This window comes from Chionomys nivalis, chromosome 19 (assembly GCF_950005125.1).
Source record: "Chionomys nivalis chromosome 19, mChiNiv1.1, whole genome shotgun sequence".
NCBI lineage: Eukaryota > Metazoa > Chordata > Mammalia > Rodentia > Cricetidae > Chionomys > Chionomys nivalis.
In genome coordinates, this window is record NC_080104.1 from 53,196,384 (window position 1) to 53,215,973 (window position 19,590).

The 19,590-nt window shown below is 50.3% G+C and overlaps 1 protein-coding gene across 1 annotated transcript in view; it reads left to right on the forward strand.

Moving 5' to 3' along the window:
- Positions 1-14,636, forward strand: part of Bcr (BCR activator of RhoGEF and GTPase) — a 115,741-nt gene extending 101,105 nt beyond the window's left edge. The window contains exons 17-23 of the mRNA XM_057794646.1: positions 5,606-5,665; positions 6,833-6,942; positions 8,495-8,634; positions 9,908-10,042; positions 10,957-11,062; positions 11,388-11,550; positions 11,944-14,636. Of these exons, the coding sequence (XP_057650629.1) occupies positions 5,606-5,665; positions 6,833-6,942; positions 8,495-8,634; positions 9,908-10,042; positions 10,957-11,062; positions 11,388-11,550; positions 11,944-12,033 (804 nt within the window). The 3' untranslated portion in view covers positions 12,034-14,636. The remainder of the gene's footprint in view (positions 1-5,605; positions 5,666-6,832; positions 6,943-8,494; positions 8,635-9,907; positions 10,043-10,956; positions 11,063-11,387; positions 11,551-11,943) is intronic.
- The last annotated feature ends 4,954 nt before the right edge of the window (positions 14,637-19,590 follow it).

Sequence of the window (19,590 nt, forward strand, 5' to 3'; positions counted from 1 at the left end):
GAAGGGCAGGTCAGCAGACATCACCTGGAGGAAGATAGGAGATAAAAGAACCCAACCAGATATCCAAGGTGGTGGTGCACATCTGTAATCCCAGCACTTTGGAGATGGAGGCAGGAAATCCATGATTCCAGGACCAGTCACAGCCACGTGGTGAATTGTTAGAGGCCAGTCTGGACTTTATGAGACACAACAAAAACAAACAAAAAAAGCTAGTATGAGGGCGAGAGAGTTGATATGGAAGCTTGAGTGTTATCTCCAGCATCCCTGTGTGAAAAAGAGGGGTCAAGGATAAAAGCCCAGTGTGATGACATGCTTCTAATCCCAGCACTGGGAAATTGAGACAGATTCCCTGGACCTCACTGGCCGGCCTATCCTTACCTCAATAAAAACAAGGTGAGTAGTACCTGAGGAATAACACCTGAGGTTGGCCTCTGGCCTCCACAAACATATATGCATACACACAAAAAATAAAGCACCCCTAAGTGTGTGTGTGTGTGTGTGTGTGTGTGTGTGTGTGTGTGTGTGTGAGTGTGATCTCAGCATAGAGGTTTCTAATAAAGCTGACTTAACAGGATCCTCACTCAGACTGGGTTTCTGAACATGCCCAGGGATAAAGCCATGGTGAACAAAGAGCTGGGAGCCCAGTTAGTGTGGTAAAGAAGCTAATCTCATCTCTGTCAGCTCCCCGGCCTGCCGTGCCCTGTGGGACCGAGTGAGTCATAACCCTGTCACCCTTCCAGCTGTTGTTTCCTTACGTCTAGGCCAGAGTGGGAGACATGATACATCGGGGCTCAGTGACGTATCCCTCGGACCTGGTCAGCGTTTGGTTCTGTTATTATTATTTGTTACCGTCATGGTTAGCGAAGAGGAATTGGAGACAGTTGGATGCGCCAGCCCCCTGGTCACTGCCGTGGCCTGAGATGAATGACTTCTGGAACCTCATTAAACAGGAAGGAACCCAAATGTTTGTAAGGGTCTAAATGACTCATAGCCGCCTACACAGTGGCTGCCCTGTCTCCTGGCAACGAGGGCTTGTTCGTGTGATCTCAGGAGGAAGGAAACAGGAGGAGAAGCTGTGACATGGTGATGCTCCAGTCTGGCTCCATGCTCCTGCCTGCTGGCTTTTTCTCACCTGCAGATGCTGTTGTCTGGGTTAGGTGTACCTAGGAGAGCCATCTGTGACTTGTTAAGGCTAGCCTCCCTTAGCCCAGGCTTCCCCACTGACATCAGTGCCTTCCATATGTGCCGTGTGGGTTGGGTGCCTAGCTATCCATTTCCTGCTACTGGGAGTTGATAGGGATGGCAACCTTGGCTCAGACACTGAGTAGAGAGACCTGTGAGATAATAAGACCTTGCACTGAGATGAAGTCACAGTCCTGGATATCCAATGGAGGACAGGAAGAAAAGTCCAGTCCCAGGGAGGAGAGCAGGGCCCAAGGCAAGGGTCAGAATGGAACCTGGTACTCTCATGGTATGGTCCATGCACATCCCAGGACAGGAGGTGTCAGATTCTTCTGAGGTTAAGAACCTACCTCAACATGCTTTTTGCTCCATAAATGTTGTTATCGAACACTTACTTCAAGAACCATAACCTGGTCGGGCAGTGATGGCACACGCCTTTAATCCCAGCACTCAGGAGGCAGAGGCAGGCGGATCTCTGTGAGTTCAAGGCCAGCCTGGTCTACAAGAGCTAGTTCCAGGACAGGCTCCAAAGCTACAGCAAAACCCTGTCTCGAAATCTTTGGTTTCTGATCTTCCTGAAGATAGAGTTCCACAAGAGAAAGAGTAAAGGGCTCCCTCTTTCTGAATTAGATACATTAGAGCCACAGGTCAGAAAGAGGGAGGGGTGTGGTGGCACTGGTCTGGGACACAGTCACCAGGATGGTGCCAGCTGTTCAAAGAGTCACCCAGCAAGGAAAATGTGAGTCCTCACATACAGTATGTACACAGGACCTTGGCCAGGGTCCTTTTCAAGATGGTCCCAAGCTTCTGTGGGTTATCCAAACACAGGAGCCTGTTGTTTTGCCCTCATGAGGCAGGACCTATATGCCAGGCTCCAAGAATGCCATAACACACAGCCATTTATCCCCAAACTTTGTGATCCAGAGTAGAGAGACTCAAGACTACAGATGCACCACAAGCCAGGGCCAGCGTACTGACAAGGCCACACTGGCTCAGGGGCAGTGATGGTGGGGCAAGATCACAGAAAGGGACACTAGGTGTATATCATCAGAGAGAGGCTTCCCAAGGTAATGACATCAAGTTTTACACCCCAAGGCCATCAGTAGCCCAAGATTTGTGGGGATGCCTGTGCTGGGAGGATGCCATTCTGTAGCCTGGTAGGATGTGGACAGGACAGGGACAGGATCCAGAGAGCACCATCCTCAGCGAGGGCCACCATTCGAAGGAAACTGTCAGACTCAGCAAAGTCTAGGACTCTTGGGGCCTTCTACCCATCAGAGATTTCTCCCTGCCTCTTCCCTTCCCTCGTTTCCATTCACAGACTTTCTAAGCTGATGAATTCCCATAGATGATGAATTACAAGAGTTCTTTCTTGGGGAAAAACATCGTATCGAGTCATAGGATCTTGTCTTTTCCCATTTCCCCTCTTGTGCCATCTCTCCTAACCTTCTGAGTCCAGCTGGGGTTATGACTCAGGTTCCCACAGAGCCTTCTGGGTCATAATAGTTTTTGTCTTCAGAGTTTTGTTCATTCTGCACATTTTATATCAACAGAATCATGCCAGAGGTAATCTTCCGTGACCATTTTGGTTTTTTCGAGACAGGGTTTCTCTGTGTAGCTTTGGCTGTTCTGGAACTCATTCTATAGACCAGGCTGGCCTCGAACTCACAGGGATCCAGCTGCCTCTGCCACCCCAGTGCTGGGATTAAAGGCGTGCACCACTACCACCCAGCTGACTGTTGTTTTTAAGGGTTATCTGCTTCTTGATATTATTAATAAGTAACTAAGATTACCCTATCATGGCCTACACTTTTGTTTCTATTGTGGTTGGTGCCACTGTGACCCCTGGCATTGGTATAAGTCAGTATAGATGACTGCTTTCTAGCCATAGGCAGAGGAGGTTCCAGGTCCCATTCAGTGCCTGCCCTGGTTAAACTGAGGCACGCCCCAGCCTGTCCTGGTGTGTACTAAGCAGTTTTCTAGGAAGGCCCCTGGGTAGCCGTCCACCAGATCCACTGACTACAGCTGTGCTTCTGCATTCCTGCCCGGTCCAGTCCCAATGAGACAGTGGTGTTATAGGTTGCCCTTCTGAGACCACTGTATGAGCACGCACATGCTGGCTGCCCAGTGCCTGTGTGGAACGGTGGCACCTTACAGCCCCAACGGCCCTGAGGGCTTTAGCTTTTCTCTGCGCTTCTGTCTAATAGCCCGTGCCCCTCTGTCATCAGTTTTTCCAAATCTCGGTCTCTTGCTGGTTTATTTCTCTGGAACTTTAACGGCATGGGAAAGGGTGCTAGCCTTGGCTGCTGTTAGCGGGGTAGTCCATGGGAAGGTGCGCCAGCCTGGACCGCCGTTTGCCACATAGCCCAGCCCTCCTCGTCCTGTTATTCTTTACATGGTTTCTGCTCTGCTAAGCACATTCTGTTCTTTGAGGCAAATCCACCTATTCGAGGCTGCTGTGAGAACCGAGTGTCTAGACACCAGCATAAGCTACAGATGGCGCCCTGGTGTCGGGCTAGCCTGATGCCAGCAGCTCTGGGCAGTTAGATACCGGTAGACCTCAGTGCTTAGGAGTGGACAGGGTCTAGATCAGCAAAGCCTTGGAAGCTCATCTACAGGGGACAGGGTCTACACTCAGGATGCTCTCCGCTCCAGTTCCATTGACGGCAGTACATGCGATTTAGAACTGTCAGCAGGCCTGGAAGCATTCTTACAGGATACTACCAGCCTGAAGTGGATTGACCAACAACACACGTTACTCAGTGTCTCTAAATTTGGACACAGGAAATCACCCACTCGAAAAGGAGACTCCGGCATAAGAGGAGACTGTGACATATCAGAGTTCCCGTAACCAATAGGCTCCGGAGTGGGAGCTGTTTTTCCCATATACTGACCAAAAAACAAAAGTGGAATGTGAGGATGATGGGAAGCTGGGACCTTGGCTGACCCCACCGTAGGGTGGAGCTTCCCCGGGAAAGCCTGTTCAAAAGGAGACAGAGGCTAGGAGCTCGCCACTGTGCTGCTGTTCAGCTCAAGCTCCTGCTGCCTGACCCCCATCGCCATGCAGGGTCTCATTCGGTTTTTCTACCCCAGCCGGGCAAGCCGCAGCCGGATAGCCTCTGCTGAAAAACAGCTGTGTGCCCGAGGCACTGCCCTGTGGAGCCACATACGATGTCTGGTGTGCAAGGGCAAGGTGGGCCAGTCAGGGCCTGGGGTCCCAGGTGGGCTGGGAAGGGTGGGTTCCAGGCACTCATGGCTCAGGTGGCTACTCTCCTTACTCCGCTGCTCTCCCAGTCTTAGGAATGCTATCACTCATGACCTTTGCCTATCCTGGGTTTCTAGGGGTGAGGGGGTCCCCGTTATCTGTCCTGGGATGGAAAGGGAAGGTTTGTCTTTCTCAACTTGCTTCTGAAGATGGAAGGGACACAGTCCTTGGGCAACCGAGAGAGGTGTGCCCTGGGATTCCTACAAGGAAGTAGGAGGCAAGGACGGGAGTTTCTCCACACCACAGATTCCCACACTGAAAAGAGGTTAATTCTTTGTGTTAAGAGCCTGGGAAGCTGTGGGTGTTCTTTTTTAATCTCTGAATTTTGGGGTACTAGAGATAAAATCCAAGGCTCTTTTTGTTTGTTTGTTGTTTTAGTTTTTGATTTTCGAGACAGGGTTTCTCTGTGGCTTTGGAGCCTGTCCTGGAACTAGCTCTTGTAAACCAGCCTGGCCTTGAACTCACAGAGATCCACCTGCCTCTGCCTCCCGAGTGCTGGGATTAAAGGTGTGCGCCACCACTGCCCAGCGAAATCCGAGGTTCTTGTACACACCAGCAAGAGCTGTCCCACAGAGCCACCCTCAGTTCGTGATGTGTTTTCAGAAGACCTCCGGTTGCTTATAGCCTAGCTAGTGGCCTTTCCGAAGCTCCCTGTGATAGCTAAGGGGTGCTCATCAGGCAGGGGAAGCAGTGCCATGGATGGGGGCACCTGGCAGTTACGAAGACTGCTTATTCAGGTGACATACAGTAGGGTCTTATAGACCGGCTGCCAGACAGCATTCTGCAGAGGTCAAAGTGGGAGGGTACAGTGAGGTTTCCGTCTGATTTTGGAGTGCCGCCCTATGCCTTGATGCTCTTGATGCTCCCGCCCTCCCATAGTCCCCACTGAAATTAGTTTTCATCCCATACTGCCCTGTATTCAGATCTGGCAGCCCCTCTGACAAATACAAGGACTTAGGTTCCATCTGTGGCAGGGGTGGAGAGCAGGGCTCATGGCAGTGAGCTGTGGCACTCTGAGGTTCCAGAACTATCTAACAGGTCTGTCCGCCTCTCTGGCCGCTTTCAGAGAGTATAGGACAGCAGCAGGGGTGGCCACTGCTGGGCAGAGCCTCCAAGCAGACCTGAGGGCCTCTTCTAATCATTCGTCCTTGGTTTCAGTTGGATCCCCAAACCCTACAGGACAGAGACTGGCAACGGACTGTCATCGACATGAATGGGGTAAGTGCCCACAGGGCTCTGTTTGCACCTGTCTCCCATTGTTAAAGCAAACCCAGTTCCATCCAGAACAGTCAGAAGAAGGCTAAGCCTGAGATATTAGCTGGAGAACAGGCTCCAGAGGAGGCCATGTAGGTGGGAGGAAGGGGTACCCCACAGGAGTGCTGTGTACACGGCAGAAGGTGAGACCTCCAGATCAGACACGCCGTACACAGGAAAAGGAGTGCTCTATCTGGTAGCCGGTTGCCACCCAGACCCTGCGTGTTCCATCCTGAAGGAAAAGATCTGCCGTATTAGGGGCCCTGGGACCGCATCTCACAGAACACTTCAGATCCACGGCGGTCGTCTTTGGCTGTCTCAGGGAAATGGATCCAAAAAGATTGGGACTAGAGCAGTTTTAGAGACCCCCCCCCTTTTTCTGATGATAAAATATTTGCAGGCACACAAGCAGTCTTGGACACAGGCCCAAACATAAATATGAAATTTACTATTATTTTATATATAACTTATATGCGTAGATGTGGCGGGGGGGGGTAATTTTATGCATCTTAACTCATTAGCGGGGAGGTCAGTTGGGTGCGGAACCCTGCACGTGCATCACGGAGTTCAGAGACTTTACAGTTTGGGAACAGTTTAGATTTCCAGATGAGAATGCTTGACCTGTTACTTTTGCTATGGATCCTTTTTTGAGGGGCGGTGGTGGTTTGATTGTTTTGTTTTCTTTTGCTTTGTTCTGATACTTGAATTGAAGGCTGTACCTTGTGCATACTAAGTTTGTGCACCACCGCTGAGCTACTCACTCCAACCCCACCTATTTATTTTTTTAATTATTACTTCAAAAACTAAAGGGAAACAGGGCTGGAGAGCGGCTCAGGGGTTAAGAGTGCTAACTGCTCTTCTAGAGGACCCAGGTTCAATTCCCAGTACCCACGGGGCAGTTCACAACTGTCTGTAAACTCCAGTTCCAGGGGTCCAATACCCATGGCAAAACACCAATGCACATAAAAAAAAAAAAAAAAATGACTCTTACTAACTACAACATCTCATTATGGTCCTTTATTTATTTGCCCTGAGGGTGAAAAGGTTTCTTGGGCTAGGACCTTCAGGGCAGAGAGCTCAGCCCAAGGGGTCCAGAGAGTGAAAGACCCACACCCTCTCTTTCTATTGCAGATCGAAGTGAAACTTTCCGTCAAGTTCACGAGCAGGGAGTTCAGCTTGAAGAGAATGCCTTCCCGCAAACAGACTGGGGTCTTCGGGGTCAAGATTGCAGTGGTCACGAAGTGAGTGGTGGGTGATGTGGGCTTGTCTGTGAAGGCATGCTGTAGGCAGGTCTGAGGAAAGGCCTGTTCTCTGCCGGCTGCCTTTTAGAAGAGGGGGATTATGGAGAGAGGGTTAGACCCAGGGAAACCTGTGAGTCTTTGCTTAGCCACCTTCTGTGTTTATTGCAAAACCAGCTCAGGAATGTCTCACCTTCTGGTCAGGAACTGCCCAAGTGCAGGACTTGCTTCCCTTGCTTGGGATATGTTGTGATCCTGGAATCAGGAATCTGTTGAGTTCCTGTTGAACAATTTGAACCTCAGCCCCCCTTGTTATGAGTCTGTTGCCAGGAGATGCCTGTTTGTTGGTTTGAGGGCAATTCTTGGGGATACAGGCCACTTCCTCCCAGACTTCAGCCACTTCCCCAGGATGGAATATTGGCTGCGCCATTCATTGTCCAGCACTGACATGTGTCCAAGCACACTCTTGTCCTCTGAGATTCCGCTTCCTCCAAGCTGTTACAGAAAATGAGGTTGTGCACTCCGGGGAGGAAGACACGCCCCTCTCTTCCCCCATGTAACTATGGGGTTGGGGCTTGGAAGGGACCTGGTTATGTGTGTCTGAGTCCAGCTGAGAGTGAAGCCAAGTTCATGTCTCCACACAGCAGTGGTTTCTAGCTTCAAAGCATTCTTCTTCCAGAGCTGTACCAGGAGGTCCAGAGGCTGTCATAAGAGAAAGCCTTTAAAATGGCAAGGTGCCTGGGTACATGCAGCATGTCTCAGGATCGCTCTTGCTGAGATGAAACACCATGACCAAAGAAACTTGAGGAAAGAGTGTATCCATATCACTGTTCATCACTGAAAGAAGTCAGGCCAGGAACCTGGAGGCAGGGAGCTGATGCAGAGGTCGTGGAGGGGTGCTGCTTACTGGCTTGCTCCTCGTGGCTTGCTCAGCCTGCTTTCTTATAGAACTCAGGAGTGGAAACACCCACAATGGGCTGGGTCCACCCCATCAATCAGTTAATTAAGAAAGTGCCTTACAGATAGATCTTATGGAGGCATTTTCTCAATTGAGGTTCCCTCTTTTCAAATAACTCCAGCTTATGTCAGGTTGACTTAAAACTATCAAACACACAACAAATGCACGGTGTTTACCCTATGCAAACTTTAGCTCTCAAGGAGCCTCAAGGGATTCACTGCACAGCATTCAGGCGCCTGGGCCGATACCCTGTCCCACTTCCTGTCTTAGAGGTGAGAGTCTTTTCAGGACTCCAGGAAGGTTTTGGTCCATTCACAGCCTGGGAGCTATACTTCCCATTGTTGCCTAGAAAAGCTCCTAGGTTGAAGATGAGCTTAGAGCACTTACCCAGCATCTGTGAGGTATGCATGTGTGCCCTCCAGCACCATGGAAGAAAATAGCAAAGCCTCCTGACCTTCCCACAGCATTATATATAATTCACAATATGATTGGCTGCTTTAGGTTCTCAGAAAGTTAAGAACTTGCAGCAGGAAGGAAAACTTGCCCAAGATTACATGTGTGCCCTTGAACTGTACACACCTTCCTCTCCCCCTGCAGGAGAGAGAGGTCCAAGGTACCCTACATTGTGCGCCAGTGTGTGGAGGAGATCGAGCGCCGGGGCATGGAGGAGGTGGGCATCTACCGGGTGTCTGGAGTGGCCACAGACATCCAGGCACTGAAGGCGGCCTTCGATGTCAGTGAGTATTGTTTAGCGGTATAGGACAGATGGTGGTGTCCACACTGAGACTCCCAAGGGGCCTAGAACATCAGTCTCTCTCTTTTCCTTCCTTTCTGTTTTATTATTTAAGAGTACAAGGCAGAAACTGGATGCGGTAATATGAGCCTGTGCTTTAACATCCAGGAGGATAAGCCAGGAGTAGCTACTGTCAGCCTGGACTACATGAGTTCCAAGCTAGCTTTAGCCTCATAGTGATTTCCTATGTCAAATAGATAGATGATTGACTGATTGATTGATTGATTGACTGATGGTTAATAATTAGTACCTATAATCCCAGTATTTGTGAGGTAGACACAAGGATTGCTGCAAATTCAAGAAGAGCCTACAGGCCTTTTTTTCTTTTTCTTTTTCTTTCTTTTTTTTTTTTTTTTTTTTTTTGGTTTTTTTTTTTTTGGTTTTTCAAGACAGGGTTTTTCTGTAGCTTTGGAGCCTATTCTGGCACTCGCTCTGTAGACCAAGCCGGCCTCAAACTCACAGGGTCCACCTGCCACTGCCTCCCGAGTACTGGGATTAAACACATAGGCCACCACTGCCCAGCCTACAGGCCAATCTTATGGAAGAATTTTCTCAGTTAAGGTTCCCTCTTCCAGGTATATGTAGGTTTGTTTCACCTTGACAATAATCAACCAGCACAGGGTCCTTACCCAGCATCCCCAGAGAACAAGAAGATAGAAGCAGGACTTGACAGGACTTTTACTTACAGAGTCTTTGTACCACTTTCCTGACCTGGGCCATCAAACACCCTTTGATGAGCCTTGCTGCACCTTCAGCTTCTCTGGACAACCAGAGCAGGCCTGCTGTCCAGTGCACAGGACCAGTGGCCACCTAAGTCCAAAGAAAACACCTCATAGGACCACAGAAATGACCTTAATAACCCCAGGGCCTTCCTGTCGGAAGAAGCTGCCACCCAGGCAACTGTTCTGTACGGAACAGAGTTGCTCGATTCCTACCTAGGCTCCGTGAGCTCTACCTTCTCCTGCCCTGGCCTGCCTGGCTCTGCAGCTGGACTGCCCTTCGCAGCACAGAGCAGAGGCATGGGCAGAGGTGTGAGATACTCTTGTTTCCCAGCAACTCTGCCCCAACTCCATCACACAGACACTTAGGAGAAAGAGGACAGACTACATAAAGGGGCTGGGCACTTACATTTGGGAACATAGTGGTGGTCACATTAGCCCCGGCAGGGTTGCAGAAACCCAGCCCACAAAAAGGCTCCGTTTCTATATTCTTTCCAGATAATAAGGATGTATCCGTGATGATGAGCGAGATGGACGTGAATGCCATTGCCGGCACGCTGAAGCTTTACTTCCGCGAGCTGCCCGAGCCCCTCTTCACTGATGAGTTCTACCCCAACTTCGCAGAGGGCATCGGTGAGCATTGCTGGCCTCCACCTTGCGGGAGGCATCCCTCTCCTTCTCTCTACTGCACTGTTAGGAGAGGGAATCAGGACTGTTCCCCTCTACTCTTCCATATTAGAACCCGACCTAAGAGAGCTGGCTGTGTAGGAGACAAAAGCCCAGCCATCTATGGGTTGTCTGAAGCTACCTCTCCTCTCAGTACGGCCAGAGGGTATCAGTGTCTCCACTGGCGTGTCCAGCTGTGGGACCCTGATAGCTACAGCATTCCTTTTAGTAGAGCAGCATTGAATGGATGGTGTGCCGGGCCAAAAGGAACCCCTAACACTTGAACCCCAGGTCCTGGCCCAGGCAAGCAGAGGTTCAAGCCAACCTGAAGGATGGTGCTCAAAGTGGCCACTGGCACAGGAGACCAGCATAGCTCCTATCTCGCTCTTAGGGTGACCTAGCCTGTAGGGCCAGTTCACCAGAAGACCTGGACCGTCAGGCCTGAAAGTGCCCCTTGGGTGCACATGAAAATAAGGGAAACTCCCAGGGACTGGGGCAGGGGCCTTTCAACCCCCCAGTTCTCTTTATCCTGACTGTATGTGCTTCTTTCAGAGTTTGGGCTCTTTAGGTCTTAAAAGCAGCAGAAAGTGGCCCTGAGCACAAGCAGCAGCCATCAGGATGCCTGTTAAACAGGTGCCTAGGGTGCTGTTGGCCCTTTGAGATGAGAGAAGGCTTTCCGGGTATCTCCCATGCCATATAAACAGCCACCACAGGGTCCTTCTTAGTTGGGGTTAATCTAAGCTATGTGAACCCAGGCAGTGATGGGTCTGAACTCCATGGCGTCTTCCCTCCTAGGCTCTGGATACATCATCTGACATGCTTAGGAGAGGCCTCTGGCTTGTGCTATATGACCCTGGAAACTAAGCTTCCTCTCTCTGTAGCTCTTTCAGACCCTGTTGCAAAAGAGAGCTGCATGCTCAACTTGCTGCTGTCCCTCCCAGAGGCCAACCTAGTGACCTTCCTTTTCCTTCTGGACCACTTGAAAAGGTAGGGCCTGTTCTCCCATGCAGCCCAAGACCCCAGGAAATGGGACACCAAGGGCCTTTTCTCCTCCCAGGTCTGCAGTAGTTTCCCATACTAGGGGCCAGAGCCTTTGCCACCCCGTCCCTCTGCACCGTGACATTAAGTCAGCAGCCAGAATTGCACTTGAACTTGTCCTTTACTCCCAGATCGTGGCCCTAGAGCTGTCCCACCTGCCCATTGGTCTTGAGTTCTCTTGATCCCGGGCTTCTCGCACCCTGGGGTGGAATCCTTACCTCTGCCCTGAGTGTGGGGATATTGAAACAGGATCCTCTGCTTTGGCCTTACACAGGGTGGCGGAAAAGGAGCCAGTGAACAAGATGTCCCTGCATAACCTCGCCACAGTCTTTGGCCCCACGCTGCTTCGACCTTCAGAGAAGGAAAGCAAGCTTCCTGCGAACCCCAACCAGCCCATCACCATGACTGACAGCTGGTCCCTGGAGGTCATGTCCCAGGTAGAGGAAAAGACTGTAGTCGATGTTACCCTGGCTTGACACACACAGGTGGTCTCAGCCTACCCCAGCCTGGGTCTTGTTAGTCAGTCCCAGCTCTACTGCAGAGGCCTACCCCCTACCCCTGAGAGGGCCAGGAATGAAGGACCCTGGCTACCTCGATTCCCTCTGCACCTGACTAGATTTGCAGGGCCCAAGACCCAGCCCACCTGCTGGTCTTTGAGGTGCACATAGCCTAGGTCTTAAGACTTCATCATGTGTAGTCGGACATCTTCCTAATCCGGAGTGTCTTGACGTCTAGGGCTGTTGTTGAGCTGGGTGAGCCAAGGTGAACTCCCCACCCCCAAACCAGCGCGCCCTCTTACTTGTCTGCCCTCCCCTTCTCTGCCGGGACAGGTCCAAGTGTTGCTGTACTTCCTGCAGCTGGAGGCCATCCCTGCCCCCGACAGCAAGAGACAGAGCATCCTGTTCTCCACCGAAGTCTAAAGGCCTGGCATCGGCCGTCTCATTAAGAGGCCCGCAGAATGACCTGGAAACCTGTGACAAGAGAATCCATCCCCGGGGTGGGAACAGGACTCTTCTTGTGGTGTAATTTAACCATTCCCAAGCTCTGGGCCATCTGTCAAGAGACAAGTACCCAAAGCTGAAGGCCCAAGGGGGCCTACACAAACCATCCAGGTGTGTCTGCAAGTCCCAGGCTGGCCCCAGACTGTACTCTTCCCTTGTTGCCGCCAGAGGGCACCCCAGGCCAGCCCATCCGCCAGCCTGCATACAAGGGAAAGATGGAGAAGAGAGTGGTTTTTACGAATCTAATTTATCATAAGAGTTTTAAGAAAAAAAAAATTCTCTACTGGATCATTTGTTCCGATGCACCCTCTCTGGGGAATAGGGACACCACCAGATCCCTCACTCTTGTGTCTTGAATAAACGCTGCTGCTGCTTCATACTGTAGGGGCCACAGCCATGTCCCTGTGTGGGTAGGGATATCTCCATTTCCCTGACTTAGGAGTTCCCCTGTCTGTGTACCAGGGCTTGAGACACCGAGCCAGCGCTGTAGCATCTTGACTCCTTGCTGCTTGCTTGTCTTCCTCCAAGGCTGTCTGTGCAGAAGTAGGTCAGGCTCCTGTTTGCTGATACTCTTGTTTTTGCTAGCTGTGCAGTTCTCAGGAGTATGCTTCATCGCAGCCCAGAAGTGTCCGGGGACCAGACACAGGGGGGAAGGGAGGCCCTGGCCGTGCTCCTTACGGTTCCTTCTGCAGGGAGAGCGGCCATGTCCACTGATCCCCATCACCTACCTGGCACCTGTCTCCCTTTTGGCTGACAAAGGCTGTGACTTCTCTGGCCTGGCTCTGACTACTCTCTCTGTCCCTTGTTGTCCCACATAAACATCACGTGATCACATCCTTTCCTTACCCTCAACTGAGCAGACTCAGTTAACTTTTGTAGAGGTTTCTGCTCCGAAGCAGCAACTTGCTCTAGTGGCTTGTTTTAAAACTTTGATCCGAAATAGCTTTTGATACTTGAATATTTTTAAGTTTTATACATAGTTTCTAATTTTTTTCCTAATGGATTCAGACACCTAATAAGATACTAGAATGTACACCGTGGACGGGCAGTGTCCCACGCAGCATTCTGTCTTCCTTCGAGAGCCAGCTTTCTTTTTGCTTGAAGTCACTTCTGATGTCTCTGGGACATCGGAAACATGGGAAGAAGGTAAGGAAAGTCAGACCTGGGGTGAGAGCAGACGCCCCAAAGCAGATTGGAAGCCAACCCACCTTCCACCCTCCCACCCCACATTCCCTGTATTCGGGTGAGAGTTGGGATAGTCTCTTCCTGACCACCCTAGAGAATAAAAAGAAAAAGGGGACACCACCAGTTATTTTCAAGAAAGAAATCCACAAGTCCTTGCATCGTTTTTAAAAAGGTCTTAGAATCCTACACTTGGGAGGCTGGGGCAGAATTGCTGTGAGTTCAAGACCAGCCTTGGCAGCATAGAGCTTATTGGACCAGCCAAGGCTCCAGTGCAGGGCTGTGGGACAGGGACGTGGAGTAGACAGGGAGAGAACAAGGACTGTAGACTTGAATCCCAAGCTGCTCCTGCAGAAGGGCATGACTTGGGGGGGTATAGATTGCTCGTCACGGAGGACTCTTGCACCTGGTCACATACCCCACGGTCCCTCCTACGTCTGGAAGGTAGTGGGTGTGTCCACGTACAGCATCTGCCAACTCCACAACCCATGGGGATTCCCAAGAGGCAGGGTCATGTATGTATTCCCCTCCCGTCTGCTCTTGAACCTGCCCAGTGTATTGGGCAGGAAACAAAAGGCCCTGCAGGGACTTCATCTGCATACAGTGTTTGTTTAGTTGGCCTTTTTTTTTTCTCAGCAGACCCACCCTTTGGTCTGCCCTTGAGCATTTTTGAACCCAGTGGGCTCCTCTAGTCTGGCTGCCCATCACAGTCCATCTCGGTGGCGCTGACCACTGAGGTGGGAACCCTGCTGAGAAAAGCCAAACCCAGCTGTTGATTCTGCTCCCTCTGTTGTCTCTTGATTTGCCTCTGTCACCTTGAACTGGAAAGCAATATATCAACGTGCCAATTTGCGTTCCCGCGCCCGTCTCCTTCCTTGTTGCTCTTTATTTATAGAGGTGTTGTTTGATGATGGGATGATCACTCTTGCTTTGTTCTAACAGTGCTCCTCCGCCATCCAGCCATGATGGCACTGGCTGGGGCTGTCTCTGTTACCATCTCACACCCTGCAAGCCTGTAGGCTGGCAAAGCCACGGTGGAGCATGGAAAAGGCATGGTGTTCTGCAGGAGTGGACTAACCTGGCTCTCCCTCTGCAGAGAGAGTGATGGCCCAGAGTCCATCATGACTGTCCACCAAGCACAGCTGCCAGACTCTAAAGGAAGAAGTGCTACCTTGGAACCTGGGTCCGGGGTACAGTGGGCGTGGCTTCATGGTGGTAACCTGGCCTCCCCAGCGGGTGAATGGTTTCTTAGCTGCAATCTTGCTTTTGAGCTCAGCTGTCTGTACTACCCCTGTGCCGGAAGGACCCACGGACACTCTTATTAAAGTCTCCTGAGACTACTTCAGTTTGTGGTGGTTTCTAGACGGTCAGTTTCCTCTGAGTTTGAACCCCCTGCATTCCGGGGGCTTGACAAAACTAGACGCCGTGGGCAAAGAGAAGCGCCAGTGGTACAGTTGCCCTCGCTGTCCAATCAGACCATGGGCGGGGCGGGGTGGGGAGAAGGGGCCTGCGTGGACCGCGGTGGGAAGTCCTGGTTTAGTGGAATCAGGTGCCCACAGGCAGTTGCCAGGCAAGCAGTTTCAAGATACGGAGTAGCAACCGAGTCCTCAAGCATGGGGCAGTCTAGTTTGGGCAAAAGAACATAGCCTTGGCTAAGGAGGAGAAAGAGGAACCACATAGGATGCTAATCCTGACCCTGCAGGTGGGGGAGATGGCAATAGGGTAGCTAGCCAGTCCTGCCTGCTCTGCCGGGCCCTGGTTCTCACCTATGCCCACACCCCCATTTTAAGCCCCTTAGCCTGCTGGGATTGCAGGTTGGGGCAGCTGGACCCTACCTTTGTATGGCATGTAGAGGAGGTGACATTCTTAGCTGCCTCTAGCCTTGCCCTCAGAAGCCTGCTTATAAGGAAGCTGAAGCTGGTGAAAGCGGGTATGTGATATGGATTCTTTCTTTGATAGTGGTGGCATGGGAAGAGCCTTGTCATATCTGACTGTCCTTTGACAATACCTCTAGTAAGTCACCCTAACGTTCCCTAGAGCAAGGCTCACTTGACAGAGATTGCAAATGGCCAGCCAAGGAGGGGGGGTTGAGCAATACAATGTTTCCGTGTGACTCTGGCCTGCAGGGTCGCTCAGAGTAGACTCTCACTGCTCCGTTCACCAATTGGCAGCCTAGACAGAGATCACCCTGAAGGACCAAAAGAGCTGCACCCTCACTCTTGGATCCTGAGAGATCTCAGATGCCCTAACCCCATTCCCACTCCACAAGTACATGGATTGACCCTGGATCCGCCCTTCCCAGGAAGCTGTACGCACAGTGACCAGGAAGGGCTTCTATTGGTATTTGACTAAGTCCAGCCCCTAAGAGTTACAGTTAGTGGTCTCTTCCATTGTCTGCCTGGCTCTGTTTGGGAGACTTACACGTATGCATATATTCATAGCCTGTTTTGCATCTCTTAACTTTCAGGCAAAAACTGCCTCCTCACCAGGCTTCTGCATGCAAGGGCCAGGTCTGTCCAAACCCAGATCAGTGATACGACCCACGGGCAGGATAATTCACTGTACATCAAGTCTGAAGTTATCAACACTTCCAAGAGCCTTTCAAGAAGAGGTTCTCAACCTGTGGGTCGTGACCCCTGGTGGAGGCGTTAATTCTTTCACAGGACCATAGGAAAACAAGTTTATTATGATTCATAACAATAGTAAAATTCCAGTTACGAAGTAGCAACAAAATAATTTTATGGTTGGGGATCACCACAGCATGAGGAACTCTATTAAAGGGTCGCAGCGTTAGGAAGGTTGAGAAGCACTACCTTAGAGGAAAATGGAGTAACCCCACTCTACGTAGTATCCTAGATCTAGCCTGTGAGCCTCCGTGTCTCCGAATGTACCAACTTTCTGCTAGATAAGACCTCCACCAGCAGCCTTGGCCAGACCAGAATGGTGTTTATTGATGGGGGCACACAGGCTGATTTTCCGGCATCATGGCCTATCAGAATCATAGAGAAATTGCAGAAGGGCTTTCCATGACTCCTCTACCCCAGTGTCCCAGTGGTCTTAAAAGATGTTTCTCGGGTCTGAAGATGGGCCCTTGCAGATATTTCTGGAAAGATAAACAGAAAGATCAAGGCAGTGACAAGCTGCTCTTAAAGAGGCCCAGATGGCCTCTACTGGAACAGTGCCCACAGGCCAGCAAGAGCGGAGCAAGATCCCAGCAGAGGTCAAGAGAGCTGTTGGGGTTTGGATCCCACCCATCTGGCTGAATAGGAGTGAGAGAAGCTGACAGGCTATAGTCAACTTCCAGACAGAGTTCTGCATCACCCCACTCCTTACAGAAAGGCCAGCCAGGGATGTGATGGACATGCACAAAGATGAGCTCTTAGAGACACACGTCACATCCATAACCAAATTAGAAAAGACACCAGTTACTTGAGGAAAAATGGTGCCAAAACTCCCTAAACCCAGCAGCCCGGCCTGATATCAGATGGTAATAACATTTCAAGAAAGGCTTCAGAGCTCCCCAGGTTATATCTCTAGCTATGGAAGGCTTTGGAGGCTTAATCTACATTCCTGTCCTATGTATGGAACCTGGGAAAGATCAAGACAGCTTGGGCTGTCGAGCAAGACCATGTTTCAAAGAACAAACCAGAAAGTACCATGCAAAGATGGGAAAATTTACAGGTCAAGTATTGTCAAGGTTGCAGGAGGCACCATGACCAAAGCAAGAAGCGGACTGGACCAAAGTGCCACCCAGTGCCTCTACCTGCCAACAGATTAACTCGGCACTTCTGGCTTCTAGAACTGAGACAGAAGTCAGTCGTGGTTTTCTGGAGCCCTGTAGTTTGTAAGTTTCTAACACAGCCACATGAAGCTAATATTGTCACACACCTAGAAAGTCAAGATGCTTCCATCAGTCCCAGGGCCCAAAGCCTAAAGGAGAGAGACAGAAGCCAGCAAGGCAGGCATAAAGGTCACCCCCACACTTGGCAGTGGCGCAGCACAGCATGCAGGCAGAGGGCTTGCTGACTTGATCTACAGGCAGTGACTGCCCCTCTCCAACCACCGGCTGTGCTTACAAAGACCCCGAGAAAGTGGAGAGTGCCTTCGCCTGCTGTGTCCTCACTCGCCTCTTCCTGTCTCCTTGTGTTCACACCCTTTCTAACCTTGAGTTTCTAACCATGAGTCCCACATGGGTCTCAGTCCTCTGCAAGACCCTCTGGTGTGTTTGGAACTGGCCACCTTTGCCTCACAGACAGCTCCTTTCTAGCCCTCAGAAAGCATGGGAGAGTTGGGAATGTGGACCAGTGGCTCAGCGCTAGCCTAAGATGCAGCCCCTGGGCTTTGTCACTAGCGCTGCAAAGGGCAGAGGCTTGGGGGAGGGGGGCATCCACCAAGGCTGCTGTTTGCTCTGAATTCTACATCAGTGAAATTCGCCTTGAAGTGGGATGTGTGTGTTGGTGTCTGCCGGGGAATCACATCAAGCACCATGCTCGTTACCATTGAGCTATAGCCTCACTCTGAAAGATCGATTTTTAAAAGTTTTTATTACATTATATCTCAATTATACATAATAGCTCCATTATGACATTGTATGCATGTATAAAATCTATTTCAATCATACTCATCTTCCATTTCCTTCTCTTGCCCCCTCCTACTCCTATCAATACCTTCCTCTTCCCAACTAGTTTCTGCTCTTGTCATGTCATGTGTATGTGTCTGTCTGTCAATGAGTTTAGTTAGGCTTGTTTACAGGAGCATGAGTGAGGTCATACACAGGAGCCCTGACAACTTACAGTGGTTACAGCCTTCCCCAAGCAGCAGTGAACTAACTGCCTATAGATCCCCAAGAAGGGATGAGAGTCTCTTGAGCCTGTCATGCCCCTTTCTATAACAGGTTGTTAGCAGGCCCTGATCGTGTACAGGACTTGTACAAATACCCATAGCTGCTATGAGTTCCTAAGCACAATGGCCCCATCACATCAGGAAGACAGCGTTCTACAACACTCTGCACCTTCCAGCTCCTAGTCTCTCTCTAGCTAGTCTTCCTTAATGTTCCTGAGCCTTGGAGGGAATGATAGAGGCTTGAACGCTCAGCAGTTACTTGTTCTCAGCACTTTGAGTAATTATAAGTCTCCGCAGTAATCACTGCCTACTGCCAAAAGATGCTCTGACCAAAGCTGAGAGCAACACTAACCTATGGGCAAAAATATTTAGAAGGCAATTTGACAGGCACAACGTGTCCCTTGTTTTGGTTTGGTTTGTTTTGGTTTTTCTTTTTTTTTTAATATTTATTTATTATGCATACAATATTCTGTCTATGTGTGTGTGTGCAGGCCAGAAGAGGGCACCAGACCTCATTACAGATGGTTGTGAGCCACCATGTGGTTGCTGGGAATTGAACTCAGGACCTTTGGAAGAGCAGGCAATGCTCTTAAGCACTGAGCCATCTCTCCAGCCCTGTTTTGGTTTTTCAAGACAGGGTTTTCTCTGTAAAAGCCCTAGTTGTCCTGGAAGTTGCTCTGTAGACCAGGCTGGCCTCAAACTCACAAAGATCCGCCTTCTTCTGCCTCCCGAGTGCTGGGATTAAAGGCGTGCGCCACTACGGCCCGGCCCCCCTTCCACTTTCTGTGACATGTCCCTATCCTTGTCCCCAAGCAAGGCCCCCTTTCCTCTCTATAGCCCTTTCTAGTTCCCTGTGTTCCACACATCCTCACCCTCATACAAATACCCACATGTGAACATGACAGCTGCCTTATCATGAGCGGGAACACATGGCGTTCGTCTCTCTGAGCCTGGGTCACCTCACCGCACATGGCCTTGTCCATTTCCATTGAATTTCCCAAATATCTTCCTTCATTTTGCTTCATCACTGAATAAAATTGCATTATTTTATTGTACTACATTTTCATCATCCATTCATCAGTTAAAGGGCGTCTGCGCTGGTTCTATTTCCTTGCTGTTGTGGACAGATCAGAACTAAACATGGCTGTGCATATCTCCGTGAAGGATATTGAGTCCTCCGAGTCTGTGCCTGGGAGTGGAACGGCTGTGACATATGGTAGTTGTATTTTTAGCTTGTTTGTTTGTTTGTTTGAGAAACCTACCCACAGGTCTCCACAGCGACTGCCCCAGTTTTCCCACATCCTCACTAGCATTTGCTGGACCCTCCATATCTTGGTGGTTGCCATTCTGACTGCAGCAAGAAGGAGTCCCAGAGTGACTTTAATTTTCATTTCCTTGACTGCTAAGGATGTTGAACACTTTAAAAAAATATTTATTTGTCATTTACATTTC